At 49.2% G+C, this 27,583-nt stretch overlaps 1 protein-coding gene and 1 non-coding gene across 4 annotated transcripts in view; both read left to right on the top strand.

Annotated features, from left to right (window-relative positions):
• Positions 1-8,216: 8,216 nt before the first annotated feature.
• TRNAM-CAU (transfer RNA methionine (anticodon CAU)) lies at positions 8,217-8,289 on the top strand. Its single transcript has one exon. It is a non-coding gene; the product is annotated as a tRNA-Met (tRNA).
• A 391-nt stretch (positions 8,290-8,680) lies between these two features.
• The window catches only part of FBXO31 (F-box protein 31), a 20,474-nt gene continuing 1,571 nt past the window's right edge, over positions 8,681-27,583 (top strand). Inside the window, exons 1-9 of one of the 3 annotated variants that reach the window (XM_057382932.1) lie at positions 8,681-9,078; positions 15,794-15,865; positions 17,591-17,677; positions 21,152-21,228; positions 22,583-22,750; positions 23,418-23,492; positions 24,807-24,916; positions 25,605-25,758; positions 26,319-26,674. In XM_057382932.1, coding sequence (XP_057238915.1) covers positions 8,697-9,078; positions 15,794-15,865; positions 17,591-17,677; positions 21,152-21,228; positions 22,583-22,750; positions 23,418-23,492; positions 24,807-24,916; positions 25,605-25,758; positions 26,319-26,674 — 1,481 coding nt within the window. In that variant the 5' untranslated portion in view covers positions 8,681-8,696. Of the gene's footprint in view, positions 9,079-15,793; positions 15,866-17,590; positions 17,678-18,751; positions 20,928-21,151; positions 21,229-22,582; positions 22,751-23,417; positions 23,493-24,806; positions 24,917-25,604; positions 25,759-26,318; positions 26,675-27,583 lie in introns of those variants that run through there. The other 2 variants (XM_057382933.1, XM_057382934.1) reach the window with 2 other exon arrangements.

Raw genomic sequence — 27,583 nt, forward strand, 5'->3', positions numbered from 1 at the left:
TGTCCCCGCTCTGCGACATACACTGGCCTCGGTGCCAGGCCGTGTTCTTCATAGTGACATGCGGCCATGGTGCTGTGTGAGTGTCATAGTACCCTGTCAATGTCTCCGCCATGCTACACACAGCCATGGCTGCCTCAGTGCCCGGCCTTGTTCTCTTCAGTGACACAGCCATGGCCACCTTGGTTTCAGGCCGTGTTCTCTCAGTGACAGCCATGGTCGTCTCGGTGCCAGGCCGTGTTCTTCATATTGACACACAGCCATCATGCTGTCGGAGTGTCATAGTGCCCTGTCAGTATCCCTGCCCTGCAACACACAGCCATGGCCATCTCAGTGCCAGGCCATGTTCTCTCAGTGACAGCTGTGGCCACCTTGGTGCCCGGCCATATTCTTCATTAGTGACACAGTGCCATGGTCGTCTCGGTGCCAGCCGTGTTCTCTTAGTGACACAGAACCATGACCACTTTGGTGCCAGGCCATGTTCTCAGTGACACACAGCCATGGCCACCTCAGTGCCCGGCCACGTTCCCCTTCAGCCACAAGAAGAACAATCTCCCCAGAAAAACAGTAAATCCCCCAATGTCAGACACTTTTAAGATTCAGCTRTCTTGTCTAGACTGTGCTTTTGACAAGAAAGGTTGGACCAGATGATCCTTGAGGTCCCCTCTAACGTGGTGTTCTGTGATTCCATGAGCCCTCAGCCATGGCCACCATGGAATGGCCCACAATGTCCCCTTCAACACGAGCACTAAAGCACTTTTCTCCATGCAAAGGTGCAAGTTCAATCATCTGTCACCAGTTTGCCTTCACATTGACCTGAGTGTGTAGTAGAGTTTATGTCTGGGGAACAAAATTTTAGGAGCAGGTGTTCCAGTTCTCTTGGAAGCCACCCCCTGGTYTGATGCGGTTTGTGAGGAATTGATTAAATCACAATTTCAGTCGCAGATACCACGTTGTGAGTAAAACTGCCCAACTGTTTCCTGCTTAGCAGCTTTCTGACACAAGCTGTTGGCTGGAGCCTTTCAGCTGCAGCTCTCTTTCTCTCTCTTTCTCTCACATGCATTTCCAGTGCCATGTTTTGAAATTTAAGGATGATTTTGCAGCAGTAGGGTGACACGATCTCACTGTACAATCCAAGGGACAGGGAGCTTTGGCCAAGATTGTCCTTAGGAATCCAAGAGGAAGGACAGATTTCTAACCAGCTTAGAGATTATCAGTGATTTTGCATTTTTGGGATGGAGCGATGCATTGAAGTTGGAGTGAATCTACACTCACAGGAAGGAATGAGGGTTCATGACCTCATTTTGTGATTCGGGGTCATACAGTTCCGGTGGCCTGTAATTACGAGGCCATTAAAGATATGACTAATAAGGAAAAACAGCCCCAAGGTATATGATTGCTCTGTCCATCACATCACTGTCCGGGGATAGCAGGTGAGACATGGATGACCAGCAGAACGCTGATACATCTGCAATTTAAACCAACAATCCCAAATTTTTGTGTCAACAGAACTCTATTTAAATGTCTGCCTCTTAAAAAAAAAAAACATTTTCCAAGCTGAGAAAATTCTGCCATGCTCTCAGAATTGCTTCTGAAGGCTGAAGGCAGGAGGATGAGCCCKGGTGAAACCCCATCACGTTATTTTTGGGGTGTCCAGGTGCGTCCTGGTGTCGGGGCTGACGATTCCAAGCTCTGTGTGCTGTGTGGTTTGCATCCACAAGCCGCCTGTTAGCAGGGCTGCAKCTCGGGCTGAAAGCATCCATATGGTGCTTGGGGAGAGCCACAATCAGAGTATCTGCTGACAGGCTGGGCTATCACATGTTCCTCTCATAAATAATCCGCAGAGACTGTGAGAAGGAAACTTAGATCCACACCGAGACTCGCTTGACCTTTCCCTCCTCATCTGAGCCTTCGCCCGTGYCTGCGTGTCGACAGCACAGACAGTTGGCGAGTCTGGATTTGAGGAAGGTGTTAGGAGCAGTTGGAATGACAGCATGGACATAGCCTTTGGGATCAGCCCTGCCTCAGCGCAGCTCCCCAGCCCTGGTGAGAAAATGCTGCTTYGGAAAAATGCTTTGGCTTCAGACTCGGCGACGGCGTTGGAACGGAGCCCTTGGAAAATGGAGCCGCAGAGCGTTTTCATCCTGGCCTCAGAATGCTTTATGAAGCATTTAGGCTGGAGAAGAGGAGACTTATCCAAAAGGGGACATTACATTGTCTTCAAATATGCAAAAGGTTTCTGTAGACAGAAGGGAATTAGCTCTTCCCTGCGTGCAGTGGGACCAGAATGAGAAATAATGAGCTTAGAGCTTGGAARGGGCCRWAGAAATTAAACACTGGGCTGAGGGTAAGAGTCGTGGAGCACCAGAAGAAATTCCCTAGGAAAGGAATGGAATAATCACCTTTGGATATTTTTATTTAAGGAGACATTAGTAAAACATCTGTTCTGAAGAGTTCAGGGAGAATCGTTCTGATCTCAGGGAGAAGGATGGGGTAAATAATCCCCTGAAATCCCTGTCAGCCCTAGTTTTTYATGAGGCAAAGGAGATGTGATTTCCCAAATTTACAGAGCAGGTTAGAGCACGGCTGTGTTTGAATTCCTCCTGTCTTCACCTAATACACCAGGCTAAATRTGAAACAAATAAAAAGCAAAACAGTTTTTCCCAACTGCTCCATCTTCCACAAGGTTGGGTTGATGTTTTTTTCTTAAAAAGCCAGCATGAACAGTGACTCCAAACCGTAGCTGATATTCACAGCATTTCCCTGGGGAAAAACTCCCACTTTTCCTATTTTTTCCCCCGCATGAGCTGCCTCACAATGAAGCGAGTGTATTTCACATTCAGAATTATAAATCATCCCCTCATTTTTCTGCTACAACAAGACTGAAAAGGCTTTTTTTTTTTTTTCCTAGGGAACAGACGAAGCTGTTCCTCTGCAGTGCTGAACCCTTCCTGGAAGACAGAGCTCAGTGTGTGGGGCTGTGAGCTCAGCAGCTGTCAGCAGCATTAAATTCACCAGGAACACRGAGAGAAAAGCCCCATAAAGTAAAAGGAAGGACACTGTGTTGATAATAACTTGCATTTCAGCTTGAATTAAAATACCTCCCCTCAGTTCTTTTCTCACAAATTGTTCTTATCGATCTGGCTCAGGCCAAGATTAATGTGGGTTTGTTTTTCTCATAACTGTGCAGCCATTACCCAGCTGCTATYGGAGATTTTCAGGCAGAATCCAATTGTGGAGAATTGTTTGCAATGCCTTAAAATAACTCTTCTGGGAAGTTTTCATCTTACATTTGCCTCAAGATGGTGGCTACCCTTAAGAACAAATTATCAAAATTCAAATTTTGCCCTCTGAGTTAGGAGAATTCCAGGAAGAAGTGATGAGAATGACAAAATATCTCTGGTTTGGGGGTAGARAAGTGTAATTTGAGAAAAGTGAATCTAAAAAAGCCACTCCCAGAACATTTTCCCTGGGAGGGTTTTTTTCTGTGGTCTAACAACAGCTGAGCCCATCCCTCAGTGGGAACAAAACACTTTGTCTTTTGGAATATGACAGGTTTTAGATTATTAGAGTGCTTTTTTTGGATGGTAAATCCAAACTAACGCACGAATGTGTGCAATGTCATCACTAAAACATCATTTTCACCAAATGTTTGGCTAAAAACTCATTGCACTGTACAAAGGATTGCCCAAGACATCGTTGCTGTGTACCAYAACTGACATCAGTTCCTGCTGTTCCAGCAAGCAGCTCTTGGCTTCGGGATCGAGTTTGAAATGGGAGATGTTGCTTTCACGAGGGAACATGGTAAATCAGGCAGTGTAAGCAACAGAGAGTTGTGTTTGTGTACTGCTTTTCACTCCGAAAATCCATAACATCTTGGCAAGCGGCAACAGCAGCGTGAGCGCGGGAGGCAGAGCRGGGAAATTGTGGAATAACACAGCGTGTAGCAAGGTCTTCCCCTGATTTTTGATACTCCTAGGGTTGAGGCAATTCCCCACGTGTTCAAATATTAACTGTGGTTCAGCAAACAGCTCCTGTGGTGACGTGGTGAGGAGTGGAGCTGTGAGGAGGTTCTGGGAGCTGCCTGGGATTGCGCAGCCATGGATCAGCACCCAGGAATAGCAGCTCCAGCACCTGACTGCTTGTCCCGTGACCTTTCTGGAGCAGAGAATCCTTCTGGAGGTCTGGAATGTTGTTCAGCCTCGACAGTGGCCAGAGCTGGAGGGACAAGAACCACTCGTGAAAGAAGAGCTGTGATGTTTTGGGTGACTCCAGGCCCTTATGACCTTTGGAACGACTGATTCCTCATGGCAAGGACAGCACGTTGAAGGAACCTCACATAAATCATAGAATCTTCCATAAATCATAGAATCATGGAATGTTTGGGATTGGAAGGTTGGAAATTATCTTAAAGGTTTGGGTTGGAAGGGATCTTAAAACTCATCCAGTTTCACCCACTGCCATGACAGGGACACCTTCCACTGTCCCAGGGTGCTCCAACCTGGCCTTGGACACTTCCAGGGATCCAGGAGCAGCCACAGCAWCTCTGGACAACCTGTGCCACTCTCACAGCCAAGAATTTCTCCCCCATATCCCATCCATCACTGCCCTCTGGCAGTGGGAATCCAATTAAAGAGAAGGCACCGAGCTCTGTTCTCCAGCAGAAGGATGGAACCACATCCTGAGTCATCAGCAGCTTTTCCACCCTGCTCTGGATTTTCCCTGAAGAGCCCAGCCTGGCCAGTGATGTTTATCCTGCAAAATCTGCTGAGATCAGTGTCCACAGAGAAAGCAGGGAAGTGGGAAATCACAGATTCAGTACAAAAAGAGCTGTTTTCCAGTTTAAAACGTACACGTTAGAAAAACCAAAGCAAAACTTTTCAGCCTTTCTATTGGATTAACCTCTCCTTGATGTGTCTTGCCTCCACAGTTTTTTAGGAAGCAGGAGGAGTCTTTGTTTTGTATTACAAAGCAGAAATCTCAGTGCAGGCCCGTGCCAAAAAAACATGCTGCAAGTACTCTCTGTGGCGAGCAGGGCTTGCAGAGAGGGTTTGTTCATCTGTCTYGGCCTGCCTTGCCATACTTTTCTGGCCCTCTTGCCAAAGGGAAAATAAATCATTCTCTCCTCACTGTTCTGGTTATAATTGGCTGGATATGCCATCAGCTGGCTCATCCCCTCTCAGAGCCTGGGAAGGCATAAACACTTCCAGGATTACAGAAAATGAGGACACTAACTTTGGGACCCATCCAAAGCCCTTTAGTGAGCRTGAAGACTAATTGACTACAGCGAGAGCTGCATCAGCCCCTTAATTGCTGAAGGGAAATGAAACAATAACATTTTCCCCGTCCGCTACATCCTTTTTCAAGGGTCCTGTGGTAATGGCTGCGAGCTGGCAAAGCTCTGGGGCATTACTCTGGGAATGTTTTCCAAGGAGGGTGCTCAGACAGTGCCACAGAGGATGGGAGATGATGATGATAACGCACTTTTCCTGTTTTCCCAATCGTCACAAACAAAGCTGGTTGATTCAGATAATGGATTTGATAAGGGAAAAAGCACCAATTTTATACTTTGATGACAGGGTGGTGAACACTGAAGTTGAAGGTGATATTCAGTTATAACCACCCTGTTGGGCACTAGCTCCTCACCTTCTGGGCCCCAGGGATCTTGGATCCAAAACTATCCTGTGTTGCTCCACAAAAACAGCGCTGGAAATTGGAGAGACTGATTGTTTCTCTTCTCTGATGTGATGAAAAGCTGGGATTTTGTAGGAAGGGGAAACATGGTCACTTGGAGCACTGAGAGCTTTGCCTCAGGCTTTGCYGGGCTCTGGGTGACATCACCCTGTGATGGAGGTGGGTGCTGCTGGACAGAATTTTCTTCTTCCCCTTCTTCATCTGGAGGAAATGAGCCCAGGGCAAYGGAGCTCCGTGGGAATTGGCATGGATTTGTGATGGGCTGTCCTGCCTTCTGCTGGGTTGGACTGGAAAGGGGGTCAGTGGGCCAAGGGAAAGCCTGAYTGATGAGAGAGGTGGCTCAGCACCCACGGAGCCAAGACTGTGGGATAAGGTTATAGGGGTCAGGTGGGTGAGGGAAAGGAGAGAAGGTTTGTAGGGTGATCAGGCAGCAGGAGCATTCAGTGGAAAAGGAGAAAGAATGAAGTTCAGATAAAAATAGAAAGGCAAAAGAGGGGAAAGCCTATGTGTGCTGTAGACTGCCGTGTTTCTGCTCTAGGCAATGTCACCCAGGACATCTTTTGTTTCATTCACACGAAAATCCTTGCCATCAGTACTTTTCCCTGTCCCCTCCATGAATCCGTCACTTCCTAAACAAACAGACATGACAAGGCCTTCAAAAGCTGTGTCAGAACCTTTGAGTACCAGTTGAGCATAATGTAACATGTGGGAGCAGCCATGTGATTCCCTACAGGTGGAAAACAGCCCCAGCCACGTTTCAAACACTCAGTGTTTGGTTTATGTGACTCACTGCCCGCGTGCCTTGCGTTAGGTGCTCAGAGCAGCTTTTTGTAATGTAATCAGAGCYGTGGGCACTAAATTTGTCCATCGCTGAGGCCCCTCAGGATTAGCACAGCACTAAAAATGACACCTCATCCTGYACGTGGGCAGAGTTGGAGGGCGGGAGGCAGCGGTTCAGCCTGGGAGAAGATGAGCATTTACTCATCCCAGGGCTGGAGTGATGTTGTTTGTACCACGGAGCAGCCTGGACTCATCGTGTGATCATCCCATGGCACAGCAATGCAGACCYTTGGGAATTGGGGTATCCTTCAGGGTATCCCAGCCCCACAAGAGCTGCCCACCAGACCCGTGGTGAAATCCTTGGGCAACTCGAGCATCTCGTCTTGTCTGGTGGGACTCAAAAGGAGTGTGAGCAGTGGGAYGAGGGAGGTGATTCTCCCTCTCTTCTCTGCTCTCATGAAACCCCACTGGAGCTGTGCCCCAGCCCTGCAGCCCCCAGCAGAAGAAGGATGTGGAGTTGCTGGAGTGAGTCTGGAGGAGCCACAGAAAAAAAGCTCCAAAAGCTGGAGCCCCTCTGGAGCCAGGCTGGGAGAGCTGGGGGTGCTCACCTGGGGAAGAGAAGGCTCCAGGGAGAGCTCARAGCCTCTTCCAGAGCCTAAAGGAGCTCCAAGAGAGCTGGAGAGGGACTGGGAACAAGGGATGGAGGGACAGGACACAGGGAATGGCTTCTCACTGCGATTGGGATATTGGGAGGAAATTTTTCCCTGTGAAGGTGGCGAGGCCCTGGCACAAGATTGGCCTGAGAAGCTGTGGCTGCCTCATCCCTGGAAATATCCAAGGCCAGGCTGGAGCACCCTGGGGTAGTGGAAGGTGTCCCTGTGCATGGCTGGGGGTGGAAATGGATGATTTTAAGTCCCTTCCAACCCAAACCATGCTGGGTTTCTATGATATCCAAAGGTCTGTTCCTCCTTCATGCTCTGCCAGCTCCTCGCTCTGCAGAGCAGCCTCCCTGCAGCGATTCTCGTGGGCGATGCTYGCAGACTTTCTGCATCAATTAAATCTCTGTTTTCCCGTCTTCTGCCAGTTTGGGGATTTGTTGCTCGATTGTCATGGCGACTGCTGCYGTGGGACCCTCGCTGAGGGTGAGGCCCCTCCATTAGGATTCAGGGCAGCACTTCAGCCAGCATCGCTGGGGACCCTCTTGTGCTGAGCACTAGCTGAGTGCACGGAGCTCATTCSGCTGCAGAAATCCCAGCTGAACTGCGTCTCTTCACAGCAAATGAGGCTGGCTCTAATTTTTGTTAATTATGTGGAAGCAATTTGATTTCCTCACATGTTGTCAGTGCAACCCTCACAAGTCTATTCCTGACCAGCAGGATGAGGATGCTTAGGAACCCCAAAGGACTCTTTGCAGCTGTTTTGCAGAATAACATGGGGGGAGAAGGAACCATTTAAAAAAAAAAAAGACAAACCCCAAAATCTTTCTTGTGGAACGGTGTGGGAAACAGGAGCCATTTGCACTAATTGTGAGGTTTGGCTGGCAGAAAAAACAGGGAATAGAGCCAGTGGGGAAAAAAAAAAACCCAATGAAATAATCAAAACAGGTGCAGGAAAGGAGCTTTTTGTAAGGAAGGAGGKTTCTCAGGCAGCACCACGGGAATAGCAGTGACAACATAAACAAGAAGAATCCAGGGAGGCGGAGACATTGGTACAAATCCACTACGCGGCTTGGCAGTTATCGAGGAGCCTCGTTAGCGCAGTAGGTAGCGCGTCAGTCTCATAATCTGAAGGTCGTGAGTTCGATCCTCACACGGGGCAAAGATGGTTTCCTCCTTTTTTTCCTCCCGCAGGCAGATTTTCCGGACGGAAGGGAATGTMTATTTTTTTCATGTATTTGGAGAATGAGGAGGGACGGAGCGGGGGGAACGCGCTCCCCAGCCCTGCACCGGCCTGCAGGGCGCCCCGTTCGTTACCGGCCACCGGCGCCGCCGTGCGCCGTCCCYCCGCCCGCTAGGGGGCGGGCACGCTTGTTGTGCCGGTAAGGGAACCGCGTCCGCTACCGGCGGGGGCGCGGCCGCAYGGGACGGCGCTGATTGGCGGAGCCGTGCGGGAGGCGTGGCCCGGCGGCGGGATGGGCGGTGCTGATTGGCGGAACTTGGCGGTGGGCGGGGCCAGCGGTGCGCACGGCGGCGCAGCCCCGAGGCGCTGTCAGAGCGGCGGCGGCCATGGCGGTGTGCGCCCGCTTGTGCGGCGTAGGGCCGGCCCGCGGCTGCCGCCGGCGCGGTGCGGCGAGGGAGCAGCGCCGCGGGGCCGCCGACAGCGAGCCCGACACCGACACGGACCCCGAAGAAACGGGCGGCGGCGGCGGCGTCACGGAGGACGATGAGGTTGCGGAGCGCATTGAGGGTGGGCGGCCTTTGCCACCTGCCATCGAGGCCGCCCCGGCCGGGAGGGCCCCGCTGTCGCTGTTGGAGCTGCCCCCGGAGCTCCTGGTRCAGATCTTCGGTTCCCTGCCCGGTACCGACCTGCCCAGCCTGGCCCGCGTCTGCACCACCTTCCGCCGCATCCTCCGCACCGACACGATCTGGCGGCGGCGCTGCCGCGAAGGTACCGCTCGSCCGAGGGATGCACGGTCCCGGGGGTGCAGGGGAAGGGGCCTGGAGGATGCAAGAGAGGATGGAGAGTGCGGGGGGGGGGATGGAGTGGGGGTCCTGAAGGGCTGAGCTCTGAAGATGCCAGGCAGAGCTGGGGGTTGGCGGTGCGGGATGCGGGGCCGTGGCTCGCMGGGCTCCACGTGTGCCGGGGGGAGAAGTGGGCACATCTCGGGTCCCCTGGGGCACGATCCCTTGGTGGCGAGGAGCATCGAGATGGGGTTGTCCCCCGGAGGCAGCTGGAGGGGAGGAATGGGATGAGAGCAGGCCCTGGGAGATGATGCTTCCATCATCAGTGGGGTAATCTTGAGGATGGGAGGTTTCGGCAGKGAGGACAGGGAATGCTCAGCCCCTGCACCAGGGAAAAAAGGGCTCTTTAGGATTCCTGGAGCCGTGGAGACAGCAGATACAGCGGGAGCAGGGATCCCTCTGGGTCTCTTGGTGCACGGAGGAGATCAGGCCTGGGTAAGGGCATCCTTTGGGGAAGTACAGAACCAGGTGCAGAGAGATTCCCGGTTCGTGTGTGCATTTTCCAGGGATCYTCTGGTGCAGGGATGCTGTGCTGCAGTAGTGGGAAGGCCTGGGATGTGTTTTTCCTCCATCCTGCTCTGTGAGACTGCAGTTCTCTCTCATTACTCCTCATCCTCCTCCTCCCACCGTTGTGGCTTTCTGTCCTCTGTTAATCCAGTCCTGTCCCACCTCCCAAGTGCTGCCGTGCTGTGCTCATCATCTCTCCAAACCCTGCCATCCTGCCAGGTGCTCCTGCTGCCAGCACATGAAGTCATGTGTATTTTCCTGTTTGCTTTCTGTTTTTAATACCAGTGAGGGCACAGGGATGAAAGATCTGGGTATGTCAGTGGCTGCCTGCAGTCCCTGAAACCCTGCAGGAATGAGTTCTTGCCTTATCAGCACTATCCAAAAACCTTTGGACAACACAAAAGCTGCACCTGGAAAATGTCAACCAAAGCATTCTGATTTCATAGTTCAGCATTGTCCCAATAATTTAACATTGGTTTTAGGAGACAGGATAATTAAGTGGTGTTAAATCTTTCCTTACACTCCTCTGGTGACTTAAAGCCCTCGTGGATGTTTGTGGATTTGATGAATGGTTTGTAAAACTTCGCTGATTAATTATTTTAATGGGTTATGATCATGGCCATGTTTGTATAGAAATATATGTGATTTTTAAATATCGCGTAGGTTGGCTTGTATAGGAGGCCTGATGGAGAAATAAATTTATTTATGTATCTAGTTCATGACTGCTCCTTGGATTTTCTTTCCAGTAGATAAAGCAATGTTCAAAAGCTCAGCTGGAATGTAAGGAAATGAAAGAAACAGTGGAATTTGTATGGCCAGAACTAAACTGGGCAGGAAGGGGCCTTAGCTAACTACCAGGTGAGAGGTGCATAAACCAAATTTTGATTGTTTTTGCACATTTTTTTCTCCTGTTTCCCAATATATCCATTCCAAGCAGTGTCAAAGTGTGCCTTGGTGGCTGCTGCTGTGGCTGAGGAGGATCCTGTAGCAAAGGCAGGTGTTGGACAGATAAGGGGCTGTTCCTGCCCCAAAAAAACTTCTTATAATGGTGAAACTGATACTGAATCTTTTAACCAGCTGTGGTTTTCCAAGTAGTTCTTCAGCTGCACTTCTCAGGCTGTTTGTGGTGATTTACATTGCTTCTGTGGTAGGACTGTAATTTTGAATGGTTTTACAAACGAGTATAAAATTGAGAATTATTTAATGGGTAAACTTCGGGTGTTGGTATATAAATACACATTTAAAACTGAAAATATTCTGTGCTGTGTTTCTGCACAACTATACATTGGTGACTGTGTGATAGTCAAACATAAAATGCCATCATTTTTTGTAATTTTTTTCCAAAAACAAGACGATGCCCAGTTGAGATCATTACTTAAGTGTGTGTTTGTGTCTGTCTGAATTGTCTTGTGAGGCTGCATGTCCTAAAAACAGAGCAAGAGCCCGTGTGCCTGGGGGGTTTATTCACTCTAAAGCCTGCTGATGATCATGGAATCATGCARTATCCTGAGCTGGAAGAGTTCCACAAGCATCACTGAAGTCCAACAAATAACTGGGAAACTTCAGCTTGGTGTCAGGTGCAAAACCACTCGTGTGTTTTCAGGAATGCACAGCAGTGCAGGGGCACAAAACACCATCCTAAAAGAACCCAGAACAGTGGGAAGTTTCTCTGGGAGAAGCTGTTATTGCAGTGCTTTGTTTGGGCCATTTTTTACCTTCTCCATGGACAGGAGCAGTGCTGGATGTGAGGAACAGCCTGGCTGTGTCCCAAGTTGGATGGGGCCCTCTATCCGTGCAGTGTTGATGTCTTGCTCTGCCCTCTCTGGGCCAGCTCAGCTGTAGATTAGCCTRAAAACACACTGTAAATATTCCAAGTGTCCAGCGGCCTTGTCTGCCTGAAAATGGAGTGGCTTTTGCTGCTGGTGGAGAACTGGGAAAGCGCTGGGATGAACTGGCAGGAATTGTGTAACAGTGACATGACAGAGCTGTTGTCCTTTTATCATTGCAACTGTTTGGGGTAAACAATGTCTCTGGATTGCTTCCTTGGCAAAGGAGAGGCTTGCAGTCACTTCCATGTTTTCTATAAATAGGAGATTGCTGATCTCTGCAGCAGGAGCAGAATTAAAGCTCGTGTCACCCTGGCTGGTGGCCTGACCTACCTTGATTAACACCTTATAGTCCATTTTTCATCTSAATTTCTTTCATCTTCTATCAGAACAGGCCATGTGCAGCATTACACCTGGGAACACACCAGTAATGCAGAATAACCAGTTCTAGAGCTTAGATGARCAGGCTTTTGTTTGGGAAAACAGCCTCCAGCAGCTGTTGTGCCTGCTGGAAAATGTCAGCCAAGGTGCCAAAAGTTTCTGACCTTTGGGTTGTATGGAAGGAGAAAAGARTTGGAAAAGAAGGGTGGGAAATGTGATTTGTGCACTCAGTGAGGAGAYTTGGGTGGGGTTCAGCTCTTGCAAGATTCCAAGGAATCCATGCAGGAGTTTGATGCACAAATGCTGCCACAAATGGGAACCATTGTAGTGCTGGCAAACATAGGKCTGGCTTTCATAAGGCTGCAACCTCCCTTTGAGTGAGGTGAAACATTGTGTACTGTGTTAGCCTGTGGCTTTGCTTAATCTCTGACGACCTTTTCTGGCTCTTAGGCAATAATTTGGCAATGGTTGGCTGTTCTCGCTGCTCAGGCAGGTGCTCAGCACCCTCAGCCCCCCTTCAGAGGGTCTCAGAGCTGTGTGAAAGCTGCACATCTGAAGCTGCCCATYTTCTGCTTTGGGGTTTCAACAAATATTTGCTTTTTTTGCAGCTCTGGTCTCTGTGGTGACTCCAAGCCTTCCAGTGGGAGAGGTGATTGGGAAAGGATTGGGTGTGTTTTGATCTGATGAAAACAAGAAGCCAGTTCCAGATTTGTCCACATTGTATTCCAGAGATAATAACCTGAGAATCTCCCATGTTTGTGGTATCTGGAATMATCCAGTGAGTTTTTATGCCCTCTGTTCTGTGTCCAGCCTCGTGAAGGTGCATTTATCAGGGATAATTGGAAGAATTGATCATGCAGGACACAGTGGAAGTTCAGTAATGGTGTCAGAAGGGGATCAAGCTGTGCCAGACATCCTCATTTCCTCTGTGTCCCCACCCAGCTCCCAGCAGCTCCCTGGCATTGCCAGGCTGAGAAAGGCAGCAAAAAAAAACCCCAGGAATTTGGGCTTTGAGTGAACACAGAGGATTTTCCCAATTTGGAATAGAAGAGCCATGTTTGTTGTTGAAACTCCAGCACAGACCACGCGGGGTGGGGGTGACACAGCTTCCTTTGGGGGAAGAAATGGGAATATGAGGTTTGGAAGTGGTGGGAGCAGGGCAGGGATTAAATGTCACTTGGAAAAGGGTTAGTTCAGCTCTTCCYAACTGGAGGCTGCTTTTCCAAATCCTTTAAATCCCCTGCATGTGACCATGGAAACAGCAGMGTGTGCCTGTGTTTGGGACATCAGCACTCCTTATAAACCCACTCCAGCAGCCTTTCCAGCTGGTCAGTGGGAACTTGAAAACCAATTTCCAATTTCCTTGCTTTGGAAGGAGGATTAAGTAGCCATTTTCTAAGGGTGWGAATTTCAGTGACTATTAACTCCTTAAAATAAAAATACTCCCTGAGCTCTTGCACTGAGATACATTTCCTTAAAATAGATTTAATTGCACTGAAGTGGAATTTTCCAGGAAGCTTGAGCCCTTCAGATCTTTCTTGGAAGGAGATTTGTCTTCTCTATTAAGAAAACCTTACCAGTTTTATTTTTTCTGTCGTCGTCTTGACGCTCTGCTTGCTGTTAATTTATGTCCCTCTTGCCTTCTGGGTTAAAAAGAGATGGCCTTTCTTGCTTATGATATTTGGAGGGGTTTTTTTAGGCACTGTGAGCCAAAAGATTGATTTTTCCCATAAAATGGCCATCCTGGTGTGAGTAGCTGGGTCAGAAGAGCTGCGGTAATGCACTTATGGAGCTCAGCCATCACTGTGGCATTTTCACTCTCTGTGGCTGTTTGCTGACCAAAACAGGATAAGAATTAGTTACAAAATGAGTGTTAAAGTGCACTAAAATGAGATTATTTTTTCTTGATAATAAGGCTTGGATATCTGATGTCAAATAATGTGTAGCAATATAGGAATCCTCAATTTTTGTGTTTTTTTAAGGAGTTTGTTATTACTTGGAATAAATCTGAGCCTTCCCAAGAAAGATTGGAATTGCAACCCCTTTAATAATGGTTTGGCTTTCATAGAATTTCACTGCAGGTTGTCAGCTTTGTATGAAGCTTTGACATCAAATCACTTCCACCCCACTCTGTTATTTGGAGGTCCCTGCTGGTGCTGGGTCTCCCATGGCACTCACTTGAGTGATTTTTGGGTTAGGGAGAAGGCTTGGGGGACAAATCAGCACTTCTGGAGGAGGAGGGAATGTCACTCTCAGTGCTGTTAGAGATTCCATTGGGGCAGGATCCTCCCTGTCCCATGATTTCCTAATCCCTTCCCTGACTGACTTTACCCTGCCTGTCCTGGGGCCAGGTGAGTGTTTGTTTACATGGAAAAGAGTTGCCTGTTCCCAAAAGCAGCTGTTCCTTCCCTCTTCCCAAGACATTCCCATCAGCTGAGGACATTCCCTGCTGCTCCTGCATCCCTTGGATGTGTTTGAGCTGCTGGGAAGGCTCTGGCAGGGTGGGTGTGCATTCTGGAGCTCTGTTTTCATGGATCTGCAGGGCTCAGCTGGCACAGACCCAGCACTAAATGGTTTGTTTGTGCCAGGCTGCTCTTCCTGCGAGCTCGTCTGGCTTCTCCTAATTGTGCTTCCTCAGCCCACCTTGGGCTCGATAACACTCAGAGCTTCCTCTGGCTTTGCCTGTGGAAGTCAGCAGCAATTCTGCTGTGCCCTTTGTGTTTTCTGCTGAAGGGCACTGTGTTTTTTGTGCTCTGTGCCCACCCTCACCCGTGCCACCCTCACCCAGAGCGATGTGTGCAGGATGGGTATTCCCTGGAGACCAGCTGACAGTAAATCCTGTGTGCTTTCACATCGTGTACTTATATTTATAGACAGGAGGAGGCTGMATTGATTCAGGAAAACTTCTGCTTTTGTTATTTATGGAACCTGAGTTCTCCTGCAGCGGGTTTCCAGCGTTAGGTGGTGCTTCACAGCCACAGTTGTTAATTCAAGGATGCTCAGCCAAGGATAAATTTCATATTTAATGGCCTGATGAGAGTCTGCACAGACACTTTTGTGTCAAATATCTGGCAGATATTTGTGCTGCTGAGGAAAGCTGCTGTTTGATCTGTGCTGTTGATGTCTTTGATGCCAAGGAGGGCAGTTTTCTGTACTGAGATATGTTGGGGTCACTGCAGCAGGGTGGCATTGTCACTGCTGATTTTTTGGGATCTCCCTCTCATTTCCTCCCTCTGCTCTTCTGAGGATTTCTGGCATCAACACATTAATACTTGCTTTATTTTTTTTTTTTTTTTTTTTGAAGTTTCTTAGAAGTTCAACACTGACTTCCTGAAAATAAAAGGAGAGAATCTCATTTTCCGCTTCAAAGCCGCTCCGAGATCTCCGACTCCCTTTGTTTTCAGGGGGTTCTGGAAGCAATCAAAAGCATCTGACTGTACAACAGCCCCATCTCAATCTGATCTGCTTTCAAGTGTAACCATATTTGTACACGCTGGGGCCTGTTTTATGTCTCCATTTCATTCTTTTTCAAGTCTGTGACCTTTCCTTTGGGATCCTAATGAGCGGTTTTCCCTGCTGGGTACCCCAGTGGGAKCAGGTAATTGCTGTGCATGGCAGTGATTTGCCATAAACAGGCTCCCAATCCCAGCTGGAATGGGGATGTCTCCCACATTTCACACTTTTCTRGCTGAGCTGTGAGCAGCTGTGACAGTGCTGGGTGTGTTTGTGCCTTATGGTGTGTTTGTTGCAGGCATTGCTGGTGGAATGTGTAACAAAATCGCATCATTTTTAAAGCAAAAATAAGTTATTTGGTCTACTTTGGCAGCTTCRAGAATGCACCTGGTCAGATCTCAGTAGTTGATATCAAGACCTTGGGTTTAAGTCCTCTTTGTGCCAGAATTGACCCTTTTTTCTGTGTTGTTGCAGAATATGGAGTGTGTGAAAACCTGAGGAAGCTGGAGATCACAGGAGTGTCCTGCCGAGATGTTTACGCCAAACGTGAGTGACAAAACCAATCCAAACCTTGCTGAATTCCATTTTTGAGAGCACAGAAATGTTGAATATTTATTAAAACTTTGGTGGCAGAAGTTATTCAGACTGACTTGCAGGGCTTTCACTGGGAATTTGACATGTTTGGAGTTTTATTTCATACTAAGCAGATGCCAGGAGTTGGGATTTCTGTGCCTCCCAATCCTTTGCTGAGAAAAGAATATGTAATTTAATTTTTTTAATAAAGTGTATTCATAGTTTTTCATCCTTTTTTTGCAATTTTCAGACCTTACTAAGGAATTAATGTTTTTTTTTTTTTTTTCTAAGCCTTGGTCTCAGTGAAAGGAAATGGGTGTAGTAGAGTGGGAAAGGGAAGGAGGAGAGCCTGGCAGGAGTTTCTGTGTTTTGGGAATGGCTGTGGATGTGGGGCCCTTTAGAGCCTTGAAGCAGCAATGACCTCAAACATTGACCTTAAAGCTGTGAAGAACAGGGAGAAAGGGTTTAATCCCATCTTTAACAGACTTGCTGAGCATCCACAGGAACATCGTATCATCATCTAATATTTGTCTTTCCCTGTTATACACCACACTAGGGATGGAAAAGCCACATTTTCCTGGCTGGAGGGCCGACTAATGCTGAGCCAGCACACAGATGTCCCCAGAGAAGTCCCATTAACCCTCCCTTAATTCCCATTTAATCCCCTATTTTAGTGTGGCACTGGTGTGGTGACAGCCACACAGCACAAACCAGGTCAGATCTCAGTTCTTCATTGGGACAACATCTCTTCAYGACCTTTAGTGCTTTTCACTGCACAATTTCCATGGTTTGGAGATACTAAAGTGATATTTAATGCTTTTTATGCATTGTGAGTAAAAATGGCCTTATTGCCTCAGGACAGCAGTGATTCTCTAAGCCAGTATCTCCCATGACTGTGGGCAGGGAGGCTGAGGAGAGGGCGAGCCYGTGGGATATTTTCCTAAACATTCTCATTGTTCCCAGGTTTTTCAGTTTGTTTATTTAATAACCTGCCATAGATCTGTCTCACACATTTGTTCCCATGAGTGGTTTCCAAATCCATGGCATCCATTAGCAAAGAGTCACACTTGATATGTGAGACCCACCCTTGGGATGGGTTTTCCTTCACTTTTCTGTAAGGTTTTTGTCCAGATCCATCCAGCAATCCCAAGCAGTGATGGTTGCTCCAAAGTGGGAACACTTGGCAGTCGATCCTGATTTTCAGGATGCACCATCTCAGCTCCTCTGCTCAGATGCAGCTTTGCCCTKTGCCAGGAGCAGTTTCCTGCTGGTGTCACCCCATTTTCTCTACTGTCCCATAAACCTCTTTAATTGTAGAGGAGTTAATTTGGGATTATTGCCTTCACTGAGTTTGCTTCTGTGAGAAATGGTGTGGGAAAATGGRAACTGAGCTCGAGTGCCTGAAAGCAGAACTAATCCAAGGCCTGGGCTGCTGTCCATGGAGTTACTTGGAGTTCTTGAGGCAGCAGTGCACAGTTTGAGGAAAGGCTTTAATTCAGTAAATGCCATTTATAAATGATGTCTGTGGGAATCTGAAAGTTCTGTGTGAGGAATCCTGCTCACGTGAGACTGGGGGTGATGGAAACAACTGGAAGCAAAGTCAAGGAGAGAGCTGGTGGTCGGTCCAGATCCATGGAACTGTTTGCTGGTCCCAGTGGAGCAGAGTTTGCTGGCACTCACCCTGCTCTGTCTGTTCAGGTATAAACCCACGGGTGAAGTCGGGGCGTTTTATGAAAATCCTGCCCGACTACGAGCACATGGAGTACAGAGATGTTTACACCTGCCGTACGTACCCTGCTGCTGCCTGCGCCCAGCACGCCCGGGATGCTGCATGGAGTGTGCCCTGGCTTGGAGCAGAGGCCTGGGGATCCTTTGGGACAGCAGGGAGGTGCCACCCGTGGGGTGTGGTGTGTGCTGGAGSAGCGCTGTGACCCTGCGGGGGGACAGCAGGAGCAGGGCAGGCACTGAGCTTGGGGGGGGCTTTTGTTGAGAATCTCTTTTACTCACTCTGCTCGCTAGGAATTGCTCTTTTCTTAGAGGAAAATGTTCAGATACTCTGGTGAGGTGTCTCATAAGCCACAACATGAGGCCTCCCAAAAGCAGCTCTGGACTGGCAGAGAGTTTTGTTGTGATCTGAGTGAGCCACACACAGTCAGATCCRCAGCCTTTTCCAGTGAAAAATGCTGAGTGTTCCCATAGTAATTCCCTCCCTGCACACTGAATCCTTTGAAGCACCATGTCTGTCTCTAGGAAACGTTCTGCTAATGTTTTAAAGATTGTGATTTGCCTTCCTCACCTTTTTTTTTTCCCTCTTCATGTTGTGCTGAGGGAGGAATAGTCAAAYGCTTGGAGTTCAGCGTTCAGCAGGAACTGAGGGGGAAGGACTAATTAGTTTACATCAATTAAGGAAGCCAGGAGTGTTTGGTGTTTATTTGGAGGGGGTGTTGAGCTGCCTCTGATGCTCCTTTGGGTCTGCAGAGTTTGGCAGGCTCCTCTTACTAACTCACCACTGCTTGGGAGTGGAGTTTTTCACACACATTAATGAGGGAGTGAATGCTGCAGAATTCCCTGTGCTGAGGGGGAAGAAACCAAACAGGGGATGTGGGGATTTCAATGTGAGTCAGGACACACCAGCAGCAGGGCTGCAGYAGGAACTGGGACAAAGGTTTGGGTTTGGCAGCCTGGGGTGCCTGTCAATACCATATTCCAGGGCTGGATGGCAAGGAGAAGACATCCAAGCTGCAGGATGATGGATTTCTTTGGAGATTGGATGTTTGCTCCAAATGTGCTGTTKATGATGGCTCCTAAATGGCATTTAATGTTTTTCCCTCAGTTACTAATTCTTCACCGGCAGCCCTGAACTTCTGATGTGCCCCTTTTGTTGTGTTCCTTGGGGAAAAGCTTGGACTTGATGATCTTTTCAAACCTGAATGATTTTATGGTTCTTTAAGTTGTGGCTGAAGAGCAAAGGTCCATTTGTCCCTTTCTGTGTTGTCAGAATTTTCCATGGAAGTGTTCCCAAAGTGCTGCTTAGGTAGTGTCAGCCAGGTGAGCTCAGATCACTTTCCCCAGGGATTTAAGCTCACCTGGATTACCCTGAGCTCTTCCYAGAGCAGCTCAGGTATCACCACCCTGGCCACTGCTTACATTGTTCCAGCTCATTTTGCTTACCTAGACCTTCCTGCATCCCAGGAATTCGGGAGAATTTCAGTGGATTGGGTCCTTCCTGGGCAGAGCCTTCCCCAGGCAGCCTCCTGGCAGTGGGAACTTGGCTTTYCCTGCTTTTCCAAACCCATCCTCAGCTGGATTCAAGCCCTCTTCCCATTTGAAGAACCTGCAGGGCTGCTTGTGGAATATCCAGGCTGGATGAAGGCTGTSCTGGAGCATCCAGTGGATGTGGTTTTGCTCCATTTGGCAGGACGTGAGCTCAGGAATTTGGACAGGCAAGAGGCTTCTCCAGGACTGAGCACAGGCAGTGGAAAACCTTGGAGAAAAACCCAAGTGCTGTTTTCTTTCGAGGAGCAGRAAGGGGAACAACTGTCAGATCCATCTTGTCTCCTACCAGGAAAGCCAGAGCTGGAATTCATCAGGTTTTCCCTGCAGTGAACATTAGCTGCTGTTTTGTTGGAACCCAGAGACAGCCCAGGCTTGAAAACTGATCTTTGCTTTTGCTGTGAGACTTGTTTGGGCCTTTGGCCAAGCACCAGCATTTTCCCCAGTAACTTCTGGAAGTGAATGGGATTTTTTTTGGCCTCCAGTTTCCTGAAATTGCTCCTAACAGGAGCTGGGCTAGGAGGGACATCCTCATTCCCCCTGCATAACTTCATTTTCTGTCCTAAAAATACGAATAAATTAAAAAGCTGGGTTTTATSAGCTCTGTGGCAGACAGGGTAGAAGGCAGACTGTGGTGGGAGGAGCAGCTCATCCCATTAATTAATGTGTAATTACTGAGCTGGGAATGAGCTCTGCCTGCCTGCCTTGGTGCTGTTTGTGCTGCACTTGGTGCCCTGGGTGAAACCAGGCCATCAGTGTGACATTGCCCAGGGAAAAAGCTCCTCCAGGCCAATTGGCAGCAGCTCTGGACATCCCTCCCTGCTSTCCTGAGCTTCTTACTTTGGTGGAATAAAACCACTCGTGTAGTTCTTGCTGCCTGAAGTAATTAATGAAACAAAGCTGCTGGAACAGCTKCACTGAAACTCAATTTTTCTTTTAAATTGATGCAAACCCAAGCCTATTATTCAAGCCAGTCCTGGAGGTTAAAATGAGTTATTGTGGCCTTCTGAATTGGCCRTGGACATCACTGGAAGGCCTGTGAAATATCTTCTTGCCATCTTCATGGAAATAATGTGCATCCTGTTCTTCCTGCCCAAAATGCCAGGCTGTGTTATGTCTTCCTGTGAAGATTGCTGGTCCTGTGAGGAAATTAGATGGACAGAAGGAAATGAGCTGGACAAGAGGAATGGCTGTGTAAGGGCTGGAGGCAGATCCCATCTCTAAGCTTTGCTTACAGCAGGAGGTTTAAGATCACTCTGTAACAGCCCTTTTCTCCTGCTTGCTGAAAATATTCCTTTATTTAGGTGGGGTTGAAGGGACACCTGGCTCTGGGATGAGAAACAGAGAAGCCTCAAGTCCTGCAGTAGATTTGGAGTGGGTTTTGGAAGCAGCTTTGGGGCACTGCTGATGTGTAGCTGCTTCTGTAGCATTTTTAAGGCCGTGACTGAGCTGCCCACTCCACCACATTCCCAAGCTGGAGTGATCTGTGTGCTTTGCCCATGCTTCCAGTGGCTGTTTTTAGGGATGCTTAACTCTGGAGCCAAGTTTATCTTACACCAGGCAGGGAAATGCTTTCAAAACACTCCAATTTCCTGCCTTCCTGCCCGTCCTGATTTTCTGTTGCTTTGCAGTGTGAAGCACCGAGTGCATTTTTGGTCCCTGAAGGCAGCAGATGCTTTCCTTTGTTTTTAGCTCTGATTCTRTCGTGTGATTTGCATTAATGGCATYGTGTTGCAMAAGTTTTCTGGGAGTTCCTGGTGAGGTAGGTGGTTCCACCCTTGCACAGGGCTGGGAGCAAAGAATTTCTGTGTGTGTGAGCTTGTGGGAAGCCTTGCTCAGAGCTGCCTGGTTGGGCTGGCACACAGCTCATTCTCCTGAGCAAAGGCAGTGTGGGTGCTATTGGCCAGCACTGGGAGCAGCCTTTTCATCCCCAAAATCCTGATTYCTGGCTGGCTGTGCTCACTGGAGTGTCTCCCTGTTCCCTAGTGCTGCACCGGTACCGGCACATCCTGGGATTGTGGCAGCCAGACATTGGACCCTACGGGGGACTGCTGAACGTGGTGGTGAGTGAGTACCTCAGCCCGGGCCTTTGCAGCACTCAGGGCTGGTTTGGAGACTTTCCACACCCTTAAGGAGTCTGAACAGTCAGCCCTCAAGCCAGTGATTTGGACCCAGAAGTTGCTCCTTGGTGCTTTCTTGGTTTCTCTMATRTTGGACATYAGGAGGAATTTCTTCACAGGAAAGGTTGTTAAACACAGGAATGGGGGAGGTGGTGGAATTCCCATTCCTGGAGTGGATGTGGCACTCATTGCTCGGGGTGGGGATTGCTCACTGGTTGGACTCGATAACCTTTCCAGCCTAAGCAGTTCTGGGATTCTTTTTRTCATCATCACCTTTCTCCAGTCAGTTCTTTTACCTTTCAGCTATACCCCAAAGAGCCCCAGGACCACACAGAAAACACGATCAATGTTTGAGGGAAAGGATTGATTTAAATGCTGATATTCCAGTGGCTGCCACAGGAATCTATTCATTTTCTTTGCTTGAGCCGAACCTTTCACAAAGGGTTTTGCAGTTGTGTGGTTGGCAAACCTTTACTGTGCATCAGATTGGAGTGACCCTGGTGCAAGATCTGTGGGTTCTGGCAGCTCTGGTGCTGCTGGGAGAGCAGTTAATGAACAATATTTGGCTCTGAGCTGGTGAGAGCTGAGGGAGGAGTTGCCTGGAGCCCTGTGCTCTGCACCAAGGTTCAGTAACCACCAGGTTGAGCCATCACAAATCATGAGGTCTTCGGGTTTTGCAAGATTCTGTTCCATGAACTGTGTTAGAGGGGTCCAACTGCATCAGTGCTTCCACTGTGACCTGACAGAGTCTTTGTGGGACTGCYCTGCCTTCTCAGATCCCTCTTTTTGGAGAATATCCTGCCTGTGGAATTGCAGAGGGGAAGGATTCTGTTGGGAGTGCAGGAGAGGGGCTGGCACTTGTGCCTCTCAGTGGAGGAGAGTGTTGCTTCCTGTGCTCTGTCTGAGTAACAGAGCCAAATAATTCCTCCTCCAAAAGGCAGGGATAATCACAGGAAGCAGAATTCATCTGCTGGAATATCTGCCAGCAGGAGCTCTCAAACCAATTAGAGTCTGCCTTGCTGGGTGGTCTCCCCCTCTGGATCCTGCACTCCAGGCAAGTCGTTTGCAGCAATAAAGGCCTGAGCTTTTTCCAGTGGTGCAGGAAACCTCATAAAGAACCTCTCTTCTCCCAGGGAGTGCATATGGTCTGGGTTAAAGGCTGGAAAGCTGTTTGGGAGCACAGCAAACTGTTCTGCAGCTCCTGCCATGGGCCACAAGAGGCCCCAGAGTTTGCTGCAAATTCATGAGGAATCCTGCAAGGCTGATCTCGTGGGCTTTGTGTCCTGTCCCTCTGCAGGTGGATGGTTTGTTCATCATTGGCTGGATGTACCTGCCTCCTCACGACCCTCACGTGGATGATCCCATGAGATTCAAACCCCTCTTCAGGATTCATCTSATGGAGAGGAAATGTGCCACGGTGGAGTGCATGTATGGCCACAAGGGACCTCACAATGGCCACATCCAGGTGAGCTCCTCTGYCCCTCTCTGTGCACTCAGCTCTGRAAGTGGATTCATCAGAAARCTGGAGGATGTTWTTTCAGAGATGTGGCTTTCACCACCCTGTTGTGTGTGTGGGTGCCAGCTTTACACTCATTATGTGTCTGACAAGTTGTGTGGGCTGTTCCCTGCTCTGARTTTGTTCCTGGCAATGGCACAGCCAGGCTGTTGTGCTGTTTTCTGTTCGGCTGGGGCATGGTGGGAGGCTGGGAGCACCAGGATGTGCACAGGCTGGGGCAGGGATGTGTAAAGTGGCCCTGGATGGGTGGTGACTGTGCCCAGGCAGACACAGACCTGTCCTGCAGCTCTCTGTGGTGACACCTTGAGAAGGGAATGCAGCATCCATTGGATGCTTTAAAAGCTTCCTGACAGGTTGTTTGTTTTTCTTTAAAGGAGGAAGCTGAAATAGAGAAGCTTAAAGCTGTTATTTTCATTAGAGTGCCTTTGGTTTTATTGCTTTTATTTCTGTGTTCTGTAGCTGCTGCGCTCGGTATCACTGAATGATTTCTGTGTTGTAGCAAACCCAGCAATGTTTGTTTTGTAAAGCATTTACCATGAGCAGTCTTAGCTACATCAYCCAAAGCATCTCAAACCAGCTCTGTAACCTGCTCAATTCTCCTCCATGGTAACCACAGATTGTAAAGAAGGACGAGTTCTCCACCAAGTGCAACCAGACRGATCACCACCGGATGTCAGGGGGACGGCAGGAGGTGAGTGCTCTGCCAGGCTGAGGCTCTTTGTGTGTCCTTTTCTCAGCTCTCAGCTGCTCTTGGRGTCTGGGAGATGCCCTTCTCCCTTCTCATTTCCGTGTGGTTGAGCATACATGAAAAGCCAGGCTGGGAGCTTTGGGCTGATTGCCTGATTTTGGCAGGTTTCTGTGTCAGGCTCTTTGAGCCCCAGCACCCTGCTGCTGTTTTGGTGGCAGATCCGTCCAGGGAGGGACAGCAGCACATTTTGGACATCACACAGCACTCCAGGCACTGATCTCTGTGGCATWGCTGTCTGTGTAATTAAGATCTTTCAAACACAGGGAGCACCAGCTGCACTTGGATACTTCTGGTCAGTGGGGCACCTTCYCTCTGCTTGTCTTGCTCCAGGGATTAAAAGCTTCATTTGGTTGTTTCTCCTGTGTCTGTCAGCTCTGCCCAGCCAGGCAGATTCCTGACTGGAATACCTGTGTTTAGGTGCAGCTGTAAATGTCAGGATGGATACCTGTGCCAGGACAAATCCAATATTTCAGCTGCTTCTGAGGAATGCTGCAAAATGTCTGCATGCTAATGGCAAGCATCTGGGTGAAAGGTTTAGTTAAGTGTTTTCTGGTGCTGGAGCAGATGAGAAATGCTTTAATACTTTCAAAGCAGCACGTTGAGTGTGCGTGGCATTATGGTAATTGGAGGATCTGGCTTGGGAAGATAAAGCAGGCAGGTTTGGAATATCACTTGGCAGGCTGCTATCGCAGTGTAAGCTGTTATCACACCAACTCATGGCTGGGTATTAACTTGTCAGAGCTGCAGTTGGGGTACTTCAGGAGATGCTTTCAAAGCACCCTTTGGATTTAGATGCATCAGTATTAAATCAGCAGGATTTAACCTCCTAAACCCTCAGTGCTTTTCAAAAGCTTTTTCTTTTCTGTTGAGCATGTCAGGACAGGGCACAGGAGTCAGCTTGTGGGCACACAAATGAGTTACTGTGAAAGAAAGAGTAGACGARCTACTTTGCAGTAACAGACCATGCTCATGCTTTTATTCTGGGAGGTTTATGGTTGTGCCTGGGATTTATTTGARGGGGAGCCTGTTTATGATGTGCTGACTGGCACTCTGTTTGTTAAGCCTGTTTCCCAGCCAGCTCTGCAGCAACACGTGCTCGTTCCCAAATCCAGCTGCATTCCCCTGTCTTTGGCAGAGCACATTCCCTTTCTGTGCCTCTGCCAGGCAAATGTGCTGCCACAGAGCCACAGAGTGAAGCCATCTTGGGGCACATCACTGAAATGACCTCATCTTCCCCATTTTCTCCTCGTGCTGCAGGAATTCCGGACGTGGCTGAGGGAGGAGTGGGGTCGGACTCTGGAAGACATTTTCCACGAGCACATGCAGGAGCTCATCCTCATGAARTTCATCTACACCAGCCAATATGAGTAAGTTGCTCCTGCTCTTTGTAGTGAGGCTGCTGCACCTTCACAGCMCACTGGAGCATTTTTCCCCAAGTTTTTTTTTTTTTCCTTGGGGTTTTCCATGAGCTCTCACAGCCAGAGAATGTTGTGTCTCTGCAGTGCTTTCCAGCTGTACAGGGAGATGAGCTGGGATGACAGCAGTAGGAATAGGATTCCAAGTTCTACACAATAACTGTGCTCAGTAAGGCGCTTTTGAGCCRTTTAACTGTGTTTAATGTGAAGACAGAGCAAATGCCTGAGATCCCAAGGAGTGTGTGGTTATTATCCATATTAGTCAGCGTGCTTTGTAGTGCAGGAATCAGAGAGTCCCTGAGAAACTGGGGGATTTCAACCATCTCTCCCAGCTTCCATTAGCAGCCACCTCACTGCAGCAGATGTTTAAATATGCTCCACTCTGAGGTTTTCTGGCAATCTCAAGGGCTGAGGAGGTTTCCWTGCTGCAGGAATCTCCTGGTGTGCTCACGAGGGTGGTGGGGAGAGAAGTGAAGGGAGGGAGGAAGCGCAAATCCGCTGAGCTTGTTTGCATTGCTAAAAACACCGATCCTGCCTGCCTTGACAGCATCCCCAAGCTGCTGGAGGAGCAGAATGCAAACACACTGCTGGTGCTGAGGGGTTTTTTTCTTGACTTCCCTGACGTTTTTCTCTTGCACAGCAACTGCCTGACGTACCGGCGCATCTACCTCCCCCCCAGCAGCCCCGACGACCTCATCCAGCCAGGCCTCTTCAAAGGCACCTAYGGCAGCCACGGGCTGGAGATTGTCATGCTGAGCTTTCATGGGAGGAAAGCCAAGGGCACCAAAATCACTGTGAGTGCATTTTCCTTTCTCTCAGGTGCTTGTTGAAGTGTTTTCAGTGCCATGGTTGCATAGGAGAGATGTCTGTCTGGGAGCTGCCAGCCCAAACCCTGTTCCCTGTGGGGTTTGCTGGCATTGGGTGAATCTCACAGCACATGCAGAGTAACCAGAACCTGCTCTGCAAAGTTTYTCCTGTTTCCCCCTTCCTTTTCTCTCCCTTCCAGCTGCTTTCTGTGAGCAGCTGGTAGCAGGTCACTGGAGATCCCCTGTGTGTGTTTGAGGAGCAGGTACCAGATGCTGGCAGCTCTTCACTGGAGTCAGGCAGGGGAGCTCCTTCCTCCCTGCAGGGAGGGGATTCTGCTGAAATGCAGCTGCAGCTGCAAGTACAGCTTTTGATTTAAAGTTCTATTTCTGGGAAAGGGAAAGCAGAGATGTCAGACAACAGCAAACAAGGTCTAAATGGTTTTTTTTTTGTTGCCAGCTTGGTGATTGTAGGGTGAGCTGTGAATAAGCCAGGTGATGGCTCCATAGAACTCGGTGTGTGCAGCTGTACTGTTCCTTCCTGTCCCCAGGGAGATCCCAACATCCCAGCTGGACAGCAGACTGTGGAGATAGACCTGGCCCATCCTCTGCAGCTGCCTGACATCGAGAACCTGCGAGATTTCAGCGAGCTGTCCCGCATCGTGCTGGAGGTGCAGGAGCAGGTCCGGCGGGAGGAGCAGCAGCAGCAGCAGGAGGAAGAGCAGCATTCCCAGCAAGCTGCCTGCCAGCCTGCCAGTCCCCTGGGAGGAGAAGGTGCTGAGGGGGAGGAGACTGCATCTGGGGCAGAGGGGACCACCCAGGACAAGGCACCAGCTACCCAGCCCTTCGTGCTGCCCATGGGAGTGATATCGAGGAATGAGGATTATCCCCGGACCTGCCGCATCTGGTAACGGGCACTGCGGGTTTTATGGCCCAGTCACTTTTTGGAAGGGAAGGGGGAAATCTTTGGGGTGTGTCCTGTGTTTGTGTGCCTTTCACCTGCCTGTGGATCTCCCAGCCCCTTGGGCTCAGGTTTTACAGAATCCCAGGATGGTTTGGGTTGGAAGGGACCTTAAAGCCCRTCTTGTTCCACCCCCTGCCATGGGCAGGGACAGCTYCCAYTATCCCAGRGTGCTCCAAGCCCTGYCCAGCCTTGCYTTGGACACTTYAGGGATGGGGAATCCACAACCTCTCTGGTTCCTGCTTCTGCTGCCCAATCTCCCCTGCTTTGCTTTGTTCCCTTCTCACAACGCTGTCATCTGCCATCCCACTTCCATGCTRGATTTCCTGCTGAAGCTGGCACCTCTCCTCAATTCCACACACCCCGCTTTTTTTGTGGTGTGTTTTATATCCCAGAGCTGCCCAGCTCATATATTTAGAACTGTTCAAGCTGCTTCCCATTCCTRTGTGTGTCATTCATGTTCCTTGCTGTGGGAACACGGTGCTCTCTCCCACCTCTGCCTGGCCCCTGGTGCCTTGGAGCACCCCAAGCAGGAGGTGCAGGCATGCAAAGAGCTGTGTTCAATGGGAGCTGGGGCTGCTGGAGCAGCACACTAAATGAAGTGTGGAAAAAGAGCCCCAAAGCTGAGGCTTAGGCAGGTGACCTTCAGCCAAACATCTGTGCTCGTGGAAAAACCTACCAAGAGCTGGTTAATCCCAGAAGGCTCCTGCTGTCACAGCTGAGTTGTGCTTGGATAAATCCCTGCTCCACCTGCTGCTTGCTCAGAGCTTTGGCTGACCTTTATTCCTCCTCAGATCCTGGTAGATTTTTGTGCTTTTTAGATTTTTCACTGCCTTCCCTCAGGTTTTGCCTCTC

The sequence above is a fragment of the Malurus melanocephalus genome, unplaced genomic scaffold (assembly GCF_030028575.1).
Source record: "Malurus melanocephalus ecotype Western Australia unplaced genomic scaffold, MMel_1.1 scaffold_593, whole genome shotgun sequence".
Taxonomy (NCBI): Eukaryota; Metazoa; Chordata; class Aves; order Passeriformes; family Maluridae; genus Malurus; species Malurus melanocephalus.